Source organism: Pleurodeles waltl, chromosome 2_1 (assembly GCF_031143425.1).
Source record: "Pleurodeles waltl isolate 20211129_DDA chromosome 2_1, aPleWal1.hap1.20221129, whole genome shotgun sequence".
NCBI lineage: Eukaryota > Metazoa > Chordata > Amphibia > Caudata > Salamandridae > Pleurodeles > Pleurodeles waltl.
Genome location: NC_090438.1, coordinates 517,190,459 through 517,204,841, shown reverse-complemented (window position 1 = coordinate 517,204,841; position 14,383 = coordinate 517,190,459). Strand labels below are relative to the sequence as shown.

Sequence of the window (14,383 nt, the reverse complement as noted above, 5' to 3'; positions counted from 1 at the left end):
TCCTAGAGGAGGCATCTTTACTAGCGTCATACTTCTACGAAAAAGAATGGTAAACTCGAGTAAGTGCTTTAATTCATTATATCACAGTGGGAAAACTCAAGGTCACGCATGTTTTTAACCCTTTTCAGAAAACGGAGGTAGCCTATGAGCCACTCACTGAAAGTGCAGTATATCCTACAAGGTAACTGCAGAACAACACAGACCTTAGTTATGAATTTATGCTATAATAGAGGATACAGCTGTTCCCCCTCGATGCATAGTCCATTGGTAAGCGAATATGGAGGTGATAGCTTTAATATTTCAACTCAAGTCTTCACTCCTCTTGTAACGTTTCATATCCTCTTCCCTACTTAAGGTAAATCATTTCCATTTGCCAACCGTGTCTGGTTGAAAATGAGTATATGCTTAAGAACAAAGTTCATGAACAGTTAGTGATCTCCTTTGGTATGAGGCATCATCCTTTGCTGATGCCAGGTAACACTTCTTATTAACTTCAATATACTTGTGCCCAATCCTTTGACCCAAGTAGAACTAGCAAACATGCAATAGGAGAGACATCACTCACGTTCAGACTCCACAAAACAGTTCAAAGAGGTGATGATTTTTTTTTAAAATTGCATATTTTTGATACATTTTCTATCACTGTTTACATCTAGAAAGTAACATCAAAAACATCACGACTGTACTTTGGTTCAAATTTCACTGATAATGTAAATAGTAAGCACACACTACTTTCAGTTAAGCAGTTCAGATGTACAATATGAATACCCACTCTCATAAGGCCTATACACCAGGTCAGCACTGATCCCTAAAGGATTGGTGCTTGAGTGAAAGGCTGCCTATGCATAGATACCAGGCTAAGCTGGATGGGAGCCCCACTTGCTTAGACTGAACAGGTTTGCAGGGTAGAGCCTCTTACCCCAGCTGTGCAGCAGCGGTCCTTGTTTTGAAAGGCAGACACTGACAGCACTCAATCCATTTTAACAATTTACGTTGAGTGAGACCCACGCACAGTAAAAATCCAATAAATAGTCCAAAAAGCAGAAAACACGGGGCTAAATGAGTCAGAACCAGATTTCCTAGAAATAAGTTTACACACAAGATGCAACCAGGAGACAAATAGAGCTGGTTTTTCTCAACAGTAGCAGCCTCCAACCAGTGTTAATTGCACACACACTCTCAATGCTTGGTGATAAGGGACACTGTCACCTCACAGGCAACAAGACTTACCTATCCCCATGTGCCTCTCAAATCTTCTCAAACTTGTGCAGTGCACTTCCACACTTGTGTAACTTAAAAGCAAGTGTTTGTTCTCAGTCTTTAGTGGCTCCCCGTCAGTGCCTAAAACAATCATACAGCTGTTTTCTACAGCTAAGACCTTTGAAGATGTCTAGCACACTGTTGACCCCAACATTATGAAATAGAAGCCTAGAATAAGGGAAGCATGCAAATTAGCCAGAAATATTGCATTGAAGCTAGAGGCACTAGTCCTATTACAACAGAGTACTAACAGAGAATAAAACGGTCAAGAACTGACACAATAGATTAGATTTGAGCAGTCTACCTACAATAATGAAGGCAGCACCTTGCTGTTGAGAATCTGGCTTTGGCTATAAATATTTCTACTTCAGACTGGACTCAGTTGATAATGAACTAAGGTATTGGTAAACCCATGTTTCAACTAGTTAATCCATATCTTCTTATCAAGATTCTGTTTTGAAATAGCATATCCAGCCAAATCAGTGAGTCCAGTGAAGATTTATTACAAAGTACATAGATGAAAAACAAAACACCAGTATAACGTGCAGTTATGAGAAACGCCGACACATGTTTCGCCCCCTATCCTTGAGAAAGCCCCAGGTTTACGTACCATTAGGGGGCGAGACACGTGTCGGCGTTTGTTTCTCATCTCTGCACGTCATACTGTTGTTTTGTTTTTCATCTATGTAATGAAGACACTTAAACACAATATATTAACATTGGAATCTACGTTGAGAAGTTGGGTCCTCAGCAAAGTTGGGAAAGATATGGAGAAGTATGCATATGAGGAGGAAAAGAGTAGGGAAGGTCACCACTAATTTTGAATGGTCTGAAGTGAGTCTACTGAATATTAACAAAGACTAAACAAAAAATAGACCTTCATAAACCTTGAAAGAGGAGGAGAGGAAAGAATTGAACTTACAAATAGTGAACAGGTGAGAACCGCAGGCCCTTGCTATTGACAAAATATGAGAAGAAAAATCGAGGTATGAATTAAACCTAACCCCATGAACGCATGCAGTAAGGTATAAAAGAAGTAGGCTTGGAGGAAAAGGAACAAGTGATGGGGTGTGCATAGAGGGATGAGCAGGGGAAAAGAATCTCAGTTTTTTAGGGCTGAGTTAAGAAAGTGTAACTATATAGAAAGAAAGAGTAAACTGTGTAGCCGAGTAGGTCAAGAGATGAGGAACAACAGATTTGAACCATGGTGATGAAAGTTTCTAAGTGGGGGAAGCTTTTAACTTAGCTCCTTCTTAGGACCTTGCCACCTGAATTTACCTGGACAAGCTGTCAATTAGAGAGGAGGGAAGACTGTCGAGTCACTTTGTACTTTCACTGTGTTCAGATTTACTTGTATATGTTGGAGCTGGGCACTGAGGATGACCTCCATGCAGATAGGGAGGAGCTTGGGGTAGAGTGACTCGCTCCTTCACTGGTTGAAGTGGTGGTAGGCACTATGGTCGCTTTCCTAGCTCCCATACTTGAACCATTACACATCATCTTCAAAATGGATCATCTGCCTTATGAAGCCTTATTTGTTTTACATGCACATGGATCTAAGCCTAAGTGTTGTGGAATAGAAGTTTAATTAGGAGAGTAGTAGATGAAAAAAAAAAAAAACTAGAATTGTGTGTGACCTTGGTGGATCTGCCACCACTTTTCCAAAATAAGCAGGAACAAGAGGGCTTTCGTGCTTCAGATTATCCCATGCATTTCTAGCATGCTCCCACTTCCTTTTAATTACCTATTTCTATCTGCCATTTGTTTGGTTGGAATTAGATTGCATTCTGTGAACTTCGCTTGGCTTTTCTGCTTGACTCGTTAAATCTTGCCTTCAGTGATGTATTTACTCGTGAACTGCTGTAAAGATGTAAACAATACCTTTGGAAAGTGAAGGGAATTCGAAGTACTGTAGGTTTACTTCCACAGGATCAATTTGGGACTGTCTGACACATTCTTTGTTGCTGATGTTTCAACTCATGGCAGTCTACTATGCGTATCCAGAGCTAAACTTGCTAAAAGAGAGATCCTCACTGCCCTGTGATACCAAATGATTATTCTACATTCCAATACCTGGGTCCAAGTCAAGCTGGGGGAGGCGATTACCTGTCAAAAAGAGCACCAACTTCAAAAGCTCTTAAGCAAGGTTGCATATTGGCCTCAACTCTGTTTAATCTTTTTATGGCGGCCCTGCCATTTGAATTGGATAATTGCAATTCTCACAGACCTAGGATGGGCGGTCATATGCTTTTGCTATTATTATTATATGCTGATGACCTTTTAATAATCAGCCGTACACCGGTCGGCCTCCAATGTTTATTTGACGCCACTTATAACTACTTCCTTAAAAATGGCCTGAATATAAATCTCGAGAAATCCAAAGCCATGCAATTAAATCAAATAAGGGTGTTGCGAAAATATCACTGGCGTCTTGGAGGTTTACGACTAGAGGCAGTAAACGTGTATAAATATCCGGGGGTCACAATAGACTCTAAAGGCACATACATTCTGCAGAAAGAAGCCCTGAAAAGAAGAGGAACCACAGTAGCAGTGGCCTTAAAAAATCTTAAGAATAAAACATCTGGTCCAAGCCTGCCTCTATTGATCCAGGTAATACAAGCCAAACACATTCGTACAATCACCTAAGGCAGTGAATGTATGAGGGGGCAGGATGGCAGTGAATGTATGAGGGGGCAGGATGTCAGTCTCTATTATCACAGGAGCAATGAGACTGATTTTTACTTTTCCAAAGTACACATCCCCTGCGTAAATAAGACTACAATTCGGACGACAGACACAACAACTTGCCCGTAGAGGAGCATACATCAAGAGCTGGTTTAAGATAAAGAAAGGGGGAAATGGCACCCTTAATGCATATCTGTGGAATGAACTACAGTCCAAAAAAAGCACTGTAGCTAGGTTTACCATCAGGAATCTATTGAACCACGAGGCTACATGAAATCTGGGAGGCGTCAGGGCACTACCACAGTTTCACGAAATTGGCCAACAAGACTGTTAAAGTGAAATCTATGACGGGGGATAAAGCACTACTGTCGAGAAGGGCGCATGGATGCCTCATACTTCACACCTATTCTACGGCAGTCCCACAACTTTATCTAGGGACAGGATTCTCTAGCGCAAGCAAATAAAAATGTCTACAGCATCATCTTGGCATTCTACCTTCCCTGCTCCACTTTCCACCTCAGAAGTGTCCAAAACACACATTTAACTGCTGCCTGAGTGGGGCAGGAAAGGAGGATATCGTACACTTGCTGTGCATATGTCCTGTTCTTATGCAAGTCCGCAGACAGCTACTAAGGCCCATTTTTAACATCTTGGGAATAAGGTAATGTAGACAGGCGGTGAAAGAATGCTTCGCGGGCAGCGGAGTCCAGCTGCCCTGCTGCCTTGTGAGATTTTTGAGTATTGTTGATAACAAGCTGAAAGGTTGTGGTGGGACACTGGAGGACATGAACGACGATCGGCAATACTGACCTGCTCCTGCTAGTGAGGGGGCGTATGCACACACATTGTTAGTCCAGGAAGCCAGACTGTTTTACAGCATCGAGTGACTTGCCAAATTGCTCTGTAACGACGCTAGGGGAATATACTGGCTTATGCCACTGTGAGACTAATACATTAATCATTGATTATTAAATCGAGCCAATAACGAACGGGCTCACTAATGGCACAGAGCAATTGATCACCGAATTGCTAATTTGCTTATTTAACCATACAAGGTGCTCAACCTTACACCTTGATCCTTTTTTCATACATAGACTGTGGAATAGAATAGAAAATGCTTTCAGTCACTATCCTCTTTGATTCCCCCAAACTGTAACTCCCAGGCACTGTCTTTTGAGGTTAGTAGATAGGTTTTAACTTTGGCCGATTAGTGCGAGTTAGGAACAATCAAACAAATAAGGTACAGACCTACAGTGGTAGAGGCCGACCGGTTGGTTAACTGTCAATTTGCACAATCATTTTAATAAAATAAAAGTTCTGAAATTCTGCTTCTTTCTTTATGTGCATTGCAGAATTGATCGGTTGTTTAATTTGTCAATTTGCGCAATCATTTAAAAAAAAGTTTGCTGGCTTTTTAAATTGTGCTTCTTTCTATATATGCATTTGAAGAATTGTTTTTTACTATTAATTTTAATCTCAAGACAGCCTTTATTGTTGCGGTCTCTTCACAGTATGCATAGTTTTCACTTTTTTGTCTAGTGTAATGATGATGTATTCTGTTGTAGCGATTTGCAATGGTTTTAAATAATCAAGCAAATAAACTTATTACCTACTTACCGTTGCTTCTTTGCTTATCCACCCCTGTTTGACCTGCTGGTATATTTAGAGTTTGCTTTAAAAGGTTGTGCTTACTCTTGTCCTGAACAATGATTCAGTGCATAATTGTAGTACTAAACAATGCCTAGGCAATATGATATGAGCAACAATACCTTCACAGTGGTAAGTGAAGTTTGATGGCCTTTTCTCCTTAAAAAAGTTATTATAAAACAAACGCGCCCTTGGTGTTGGTTTTGGGGTCACTTAAAATATTGTCTGGCACTGTCTATTCCATCATTTTCTGCCCGTAATATAGATTTGAAAGATTCTCTCAATTGAGCATTAAAGTCTCCCAGGATTAAATTAGATGGGGATTGCCAACCCTACCGTTCTCCACACCATTACAGTTTTCTAAAACATAAGAAAATTCAGACATCAAATTAATATTGACTGTCAAAATAATTGTTATAATAATTAAGAGTAGTAAATTACTGTCACTGCTAACAGAAATAAAGTGGTTTGAACCAGTGTATTTTAAGGTTGCCTACTGTGCAGTGTGTCCATGGCCATACAAATATCCTTTTGGTGGTCAGGAACAGGAATCCTTAATAACTTCAGTTGCTCCCTTTATGCGAGGCCACCTCTGTCTTTGTTGGTATCTACAGAACCTCTGGATGAGGTGTTGAGGCTTTGCCTCCTCTGTAGGTCTTTTTTTTCCCAGAACTATCCCATCAATAAAAACCATCACATTTATTGGCTCGTTTTTGGAATTAGGAACTGTCAAATGTACACTCATGCGTACGGAAATTATGGGAATGCGCATTACAAAAGATAAATCCTCACTAATTTACTATACTTGCTGCTGAACGCTCTAAATTGAGTTAGTTTAAGAATTTGTTTCAGGTGGTCTCTTAGGTGTTCACGTATCAACAGGGTGAAATTAGGGAAACCATAATAGTGAGGAGTAAGAGAATTTGTGTGAATGAAATGCTGTTGTTATCCTTCATAGATGCATGTGCAAACCCCCCCCCCCCCCTCCCCTTGACAGTAGAGTTGTCCTCGCAAGCCTGTGGTTCAGAATCAGAAAGTGCCCGTGTGACGGGGGACCTAGGTGTTGGCTACCGTTAAATGCCTGGAACATTGATGAGGGTAGGTTACTGTATTACATTTGTTCATTTAACAGTGGTGTGTATCAAGGATTTCTAACCTGATGATGGAGACCCTTCAAACAATGCATATATTTGAGATACTAATGCTGGGGAACTGTAGCTACACTAATTAAGTGTTTCTTAATTCGAACAACAACGTATCTTGGAAAGTTTGGATTATTTTTTCAATTGGGTGGTTGACCAAATGAACGGAAGAGATTAAGGACTGATGTTAAAATTAATTCTGACTAGGTTGATTTATTTTCACTCGAGGATAGGGAAGTTAGAAGGAATTAAAATACCCCATGTTAGTAGATAATGTTAATGGTTGTACAGTGCGGCCATGTAGGAGCAAAAGAAGAGAGAACATGGAAGTAAACAACCCAGTCTTTGCTGTAGGGAAGAAGTGTGTACACTGAGAGCAGAATATGAAGCAGACTGCAAATGCGCTACTTGGGTCTTAGTTGAATTTTCTTAAGCAGTGAGGGACGTGTTCTAGAAAGGGATTCCATTAGTGGATTCCTTTTCTTGTCTAGAAATCAGTAGTAATTCCTGATAAGATTACTTCAATCGTAGTTTTTGGGCTTGGGATTCATTTATCACTAGTGCAGAGTTGGCTAGGATCACATTGATGTTCTGTTGATCACTGCATTAAAGTCTGAAATCTTTGTATTTGAAAGACTTTAAGAGACCTTATGGGTCTTCCATTTGTAGTAAGTAGTCTAAAATAGTTTTGGATTTTGAAAACAACACAGATTATTTTAAATACAAATGCATTACTTTAAAAGAGCCAGAGTAAGATCAGATTAAAGCTTCCTAGATACGAATTTAAAGTTATTACAAGTTGTGGTATTGTAAGCCTGTACCTTTTGGAAACCGCACCAACGCAGCCACTGTATTCAAACATTAACCAACCATCTACGCCTGAGTGTCTTCAGTCCTTGAGTTTCCCCTCTCACCCACACTCCATGACCTGTGGCATTTTTTGAAGTAGCCTTGAGTGGCACATTTGTGCTTTATAAAACCTTATTCGATTACAAACTATATAAACTTGGGAATCAGTAACGAATTGTTCACCTGGCACTCCATACTAAATTATTTATTATAAAATGTAAGTCTGAAGATAACTGGCAACGTGCCTTGCAATACTGTTTTAAAATTGTTTTACATAGTTTTCCACGTTTCCTCCACGTTTTATATGATTAAATCATTGTCATGCCTCATCTTAGCCACTTGTCGCTCCTCCTTAAAATCATATTTAAGGTTTTAGCCCTTGGTGTTGAAGTCCCTATTTAAGTATTCACCATTATAGGATTTTTAACTGGCTTGTTATATTGAAGGCTGATGATACCAGTCACACTTCTAATAAATTAGTCTTCAGCCAGCTAATCCGAATGGACAGTTTTATCCAGCGTGAAACAATTCTGAGATAGGTTGAAGAATAGGATAAAAAGCACTCAGACATGCAAGGATATCATAATTGATTGTGCAAGGCTATTTGTAGCACAATCATATTAAAAGCTATTTAAATATATTATTATGTTAATTTAAATCTCCTAGCTACGTGCGGTCATTTCCCCAGATAACTATAGCGAGGAATTGTTGTATTTATTCATTAAAACTAAATAAATGATTGATTTGTTGTATCGTGTTTCCAGTAAACACTGGGAAACCTTTTATAAATGCAGTGTATGCATGTGCTTTTATGGCTGCAGACTGCATAACATATGGATTACTTTGGTGAGTGAGACTTCTGTAGTGGGTCTTGCCAGTAGTTATGTACTCTTTCCATGTGTCTCTGTTGGGTTGATGGTAGTAGCAGCATTTTGTCACTAGTGGTCATAATATTTTCAGCCATTGATAATTACTGATCATTTAGTGCTACACAAAACTGCCCTCTTAAATTATCAACAACTTTTGTTGATCCATCTTCAATTTACACTAGTAGTCATTGTCTTATTCCTTCTCATCCTCTGCCTCCCTAACTTACATATCCACATTAATAGTTCTTCTGCTGCTGCGATCCTCTATTCCTTTCTTTACAGTTAGTAACAGTATACTTCCTCGCCATTGCCTCCCCTTTTGTATGACTGGTGTTATGATACAGTTTGAAGGGTTCTTCACACGAAGTCCCTATACTGAACTTGCAGCTGCCTCGCTTGTCAAATGTTGCAGTTGCACTGGAGTCTTAACTGGTATTTGGGTGATCAGCAGTAACTTAGTTTATCCTCCCTGGCTCAACCAACTGGAATATTTGAGAAAAATCTCAGGTGCTCTAGACTCCTCTTTGATGTGCAGTGACATGTTCAGAATGTTTGCATCAGAGCAGAGACCATTCATAAAGATAAGAATGGTGACAGTGATGGCCTGGCTGTGTGATGAAGGCTCTACGGCTTCTAAGGAAACACTCAATTATTGACACAGAACAGAAATCTCTTTAGCCTTACATGTGTCTCTCAATGATATCACTGACCACACAAAAAACTGCATCCAGAGCTCATGCTACACCTCCATGTCCTTCTCTTTGGGAGTCACAGGAACAGCTTTTCCCAACTAGATAATGGTTCTAGCTAAACGTGTTTCTCTCTTCTCTTTTTATAGTGACTGAGAAAGTGAAGTAAAATGTGGTTCTAGAGTAGACACAGCTAAAACTTATTGGGGTCTCTAGTGTCACTCATGTCCCCCACCACCCACCAAAAATCATCAGTTCCATTTTGAGGAGACGTTCATATGTACAAGAAAATAACAGATCTCCCCTGCGTTCCTTCCTATTGCTGACTTGCAGAAGATGTAGGCCACACACAGTTCCTGGTTTCTGGTGAGCAAGCTGTAGTGGGAATACTGTATAGAAAATATTTTTTTATGCTCCAGATTTCATCCCATTTGAACTTTCTTCTGCCCTCACTATTTCTTTGCGGTTTTCTTCGCAGATTGTCAAAGATTCAGATTATGAGATAGGCTTTTTGCATTGCATGGGGCATGTAGTCATGCTATAAACCTAGGTAGTGGGCTGCATAAATGCCAAATTCAAAATTATTTGTGACTGTGCTTCAGTCTATTACTTTGGAAATGATTTAATCTCTGAAGGTATTGTGCTGTACCTTTTGTTACTACACCACCCTGCCCCTTCTCCTCCAACTCTTTGTTATTCCCTTTGTTTTATGTTTATTATGTTTACTTTCTTCAGTGAGATTAATTGTTGAAAATATACTATTAAAAGGCTTTGAAGGTTGTTGGACTGTAAGTTTTCTTACCAACATTACCCTTTTAATGATTGCGAATTACGGGCCAGATGTAGGAAGCCTTTTGCGCCTTGTGCAGTTTGCGAGGCGCAAAAGGCTGAACGAGATGCACAACCTCGGTACCGACTCGCAATTTGAGGCTGCGACTCGCAAATAGGAAGGGGTGTTCCCTTCCTATTTGCGACCGCTTCGCCATGCAGAGTTGGTTTGTGACCGCGAATGCGGTCGCAAACCAACTCGCAGTTACCAACCACTTGAAGTGGATGGTAACACATTCGCAAAAGGGAAGGGGTCCCAATGGGACCCCTTCCCCTTTGTGAATGCCCAAAAAAATATTTTTTCAGGGCAGGCAGTGGTCCTATGGACCACTGCCTACTCTGAAAAAAACGAAACTAAATGGTTTCGGAAGTTTTTCGTTTTGCAGCTCGTTTTCCTTTAAGGAAAACGGGCTGCAAAAAGAAAAAAAAAACTGCTTTATTTAAAAGCAGTCACAGACATGGTGATCTGCTGCCTCAGCTATGGGGTCGCACACTGCGACCCACCTCATTAATATTCATGAGGTGGGTCTTTGCGACCCCATAGCGAGTCGCAGAAGGTGTCTGAGACACCTTTCTGCATAATATTTTGCGAGTTGCAAATTGCGAGTCGCTGCGACTCGCAATTTGCAACTCGCAAATTATTTTTTTGCTACATCTGGCCCTATATTACTTATCACCCTCTTTAAAGCAGGTTGTTAACCGAAAAGCACAAAAAAGGAGTGTTGTCTCTTTGAGACTCTGTTAGGGCTGTCTTCTGCCTTTGAGTGTAGCCCCCTTCTTCATTTCCGACTACTTCTTGTTGATTGTTAGGTGTGCTGCCTACTAGGTGAAGTGCATCTAAAAAGATTCGACTATAAAATGTTCCTATTGCTTTGATACAAGGTGAAGCCTGCAACTTTTGTCTGTACCAGTCCTTGTGTTCAAGCATGCTACTTTTGTGTGTTCCTGTCCATGTACCTCTATTAGAAGAGAAATCCCTTTCAGCCATAGTATGAATGGGATGTAGTACTTACCTAGCTGCATATGATTTTGTCAGGCTTAGTAATAAATGTTAGAGAACTCTTACTGGCTAAATCCCTCTTGTGAATAAACGTGCACACAAGGAAGATGTTGAGAGTTTTGGGAAAGTCGCATCAGCACCCCGGAAAAAGTGTAGGGAAGGTAAATTGGCACCTGAATATCCTGTTTAATCAGTACTCATTTGTTATGAGAGTTATTTAGATGGGATAGCTGTTGGTACCACTGTTTTACTGTTTGTAGCCACTGCAAATTAGTTTGAGTGCTGATCTTCGTCCTTAAAGTTATACACAACTGAGCTGACTTGAAGGAGCAGAAGCTCTGCTGTGAAGGAGGTTTGAGTAGATCAGTGCGCTCTTCCCTTCAGGGTTCTGGTGCTGACATAAAGATATATTAATTGGAACTCGGAATTTCTCCCATCCTCAAGCATACCTTGTTGCCACTGTGCGGGTTTAACAGCATTGCTTGGCGGTTTTAAGCCCCTTGCCAGTTTCCAACAGATTGATCAGTCATTAGCGGGCAAAGGGTCAAAAAAATAATTGAATGGTAGAAATTGTATACTTTTTCGAGTCAAAGACGTTTGGAATTTTGTGGTTTGTACTTTTTTGGATACTAGTAATCTCCAAAAGTGAAATTTAAAACAACATGTTTTTATCAATTTAATATAACCCATGCACCTTTTATAGTTCCAGCAGCAGATGACATTTCTCACAATAATGATTTATACTTAGACGCTTGCCTCTTGTCTAATTTAGCTTTTAAATATCAAATCATTGCCATGGAAAATGTTCTCTAATGAGTCTCTTATTTATATATGCACTGGAAACAGTAACTTTGTTAAAAGAATAAAGTGCAGAACTGAACAATAGCCATGACCTTATTTATTAAATACATAAAGTTTGGTTTTGTTGCTTAAATGTTCTTGATATTTCATTCAGTTTTCTTTTTGCTAATAAAATCTGACCCATCCCCACACTTAAATTGATATGCACATATGTCTTGACTGGAGGCCTTCCTGATTCGTTGTACGCCAGTCCTTTTTTCCTATAGCACATATACAACAAACATTCTCTACATTGAAGGTAAGCATAACCTGAACATTATGATCCCATAGATTGCTGCACCTTGCAGAGGACATCGTCACAATCGAATTTCCTCCTACAAAATGTGTTTTGTAACAAAATAAGCATATTTTTTCTGCATTTCTACATTCATAAATACACAATTATTTTTCTTTGCTTTGTATTGCAGAGAACCACAGTACAGTCCAGTACTGCACTTATCTTTTTTAATAAACATTTCCCTGTTTTAAATAACCATCTCCCCCAAAATAAATGTAATACAAAAAATCCATAATGGATAAAATGTATAGAATGGTCTTATGTTGACTTACGCCTCATAGTTTGGTCTCACCTATCAGACAGCACTGTCTGGTTGCTAAAGACCAATTGTAGAACTTAAAAGGGCTTACAACCCACCCATTACTCACCATTCGTTGACTTTATTCTCACTCTCATTTGCTTCCTACTTATTCAGTGGCTTTACTTATCCCGTCTTGACCTTCTTGGGTTTGTATCTCATTTGAAGCATAGCCTCCTTACCATCCCTTTTATTGAATGACTTGATCCTTCTACTGCTCACTTTTTATGGAACGTTTGTTATTATTTTGATTAAACACTGCATGAGAATGCACGTGTTCTCTAGCTCTCTTCCTTGTGTCATCCCCCCTCGATTATGCCCAACACTGTCGCTATGTGTTTCTCTCTTTCTCCCTTGTGTACTTCTCCCTCTGTGCTCTGTATTGCTCTCTCCATCGTGTTTTTTCCTTGCCACCTTGTTGCTATTTCTTTCTTGTTTGCTTTTCCCATGTCCCATACTTCACATTCTTCTCTCCTTTGTGTCCCTTTCCCCAGCCCCCGGTGTTGCTCTCTCCCTCGTGCTATGCTTTTCCACTTGCCCACACCACCCCAGACTATTTCATTTTTATTCTGTAATGTGCTTTTGCACAGAAAAAGTCCTGTTTTTTATTTTTATTGATCCAAGTATCATCCGCTATCTTGGATTGGTAAATAAAAAAGAAAAGCAAATGTTGCAAACGTTATTCGACTGGTGTGCACATGCTTTGTGATGCATTTATGTAAATACCCCATCATGCATGTGCATGACAGCGGAATTATGTGACCATCAGTAGTGGTTGCATCACCATGCCTTTGTTCTTTTTTTCTTTTTTTTTTTTCCTTCTTTTTTTTTCTAAAGAGAATACAGTGGCAGTTGCCACTTTGTGTCCATGGTTCACCTGCACATTCCACTGAAAAGCCATTTTTTCATTTGGCTATAACTTTTGACTCTGTGAACGAATATACACCACTTTTAACAGATGCTTTGCGTAGTCAGTTAAGGGTCGACATTGCATATCTTATGCCGATCCGTGCAAGGGAAATACAATATGGGGTTAAATAAAATGTCTTTTCCCATTTTAGCTCCTATAGGAAATTTTGCTATTGACTACCGCCCAATCCACTAAACGAATTTACAGCAGACATTAAATGAAAGTTGAACTTTACTCCTAAAGTGTGCTTTTGTTGAGTTGGTGTAATGTGTCACCAACGTTGCCTGCCATGGTCAAACGCCAATTTACTAGGTGTATAGACGTAAAGAAAAGCGCCCTCAAGGATATGCGAGTTATGGAGTTTATCCCTTGTTAACTATAACTGATGAATTTCAGTGGTTTAATGCGATTGAGCCAGAACCATAACTACGTTTTTCACTGTGTATTTTTCATCATTTTCTTAAAAAGACATTTTAATAATTTGATTCGTTCTTTGACCTTTAGATATTCCACCTCCAGCCACCAGAGAAAGGCCCCCAGGATGCAAGACAGTGTTTGTTGGTGGACTACCAGAAAACGCGACTGAGCAACTGATTGTTGAGATCTTTGAGCAGTGTGGCGAGATAATTGCCATACGTAAGAGTAAGAAGAACTTCTGCCACATTCGCTTTGCAGAGGAGTTCATGGTAGACAAGGCTCTCTACCTCTCTGGTGAGTTATGCTGAAAGAAATTAGATCAAGAAAATGACACTGCAAAAGTGAATAGTATAGCGTTCTAAAAGAAAACCCAAATATGGACAATATTATCTTACTTTAAGAGACTGAGATGTTGAAGCCAATGAAAGCTTAAACAGTATTTTAATTTGTCTACTAATTGTATTTTTTCATTGTCTTGGATTACACAAAAATCTTAATGTCGTATTTGACTACTAAAAGGCTGCTGATGTTATTAAAGTTAAGAAATGAATGAATGTCATTGTTTTGCTCTTCTCTTAGAAATCAAAACTGATTTTTAATTATCTGTTTGCTACTGATATAAATTTTGGTACCAGTAAATAATGTTGTAAT

General features: G+C 39.5%; 1 protein-coding gene across 9 annotated transcripts in view; it reads left to right on the top strand.

Moving 5' to 3' along the window:
* ENOX2 (ecto-NOX disulfide-thiol exchanger 2) overlaps positions 1-14,383 on the top strand; it is a 1,066,406-nt gene that overhangs the window by 839,081 nt on the left and 212,942 nt on the right. For all 9 annotated transcript variants that reach the window (XM_069214160.1, XM_069214117.1, XM_069214142.1 and 6 more), the window contains one exon: positions 13,820-14,026. In XM_069214160.1, coding sequence (XP_069070261.1) covers positions 13,820-14,026 — 207 coding nt within the window. The remainder of the gene's footprint in view (positions 1-13,819; positions 14,027-14,383) is intronic.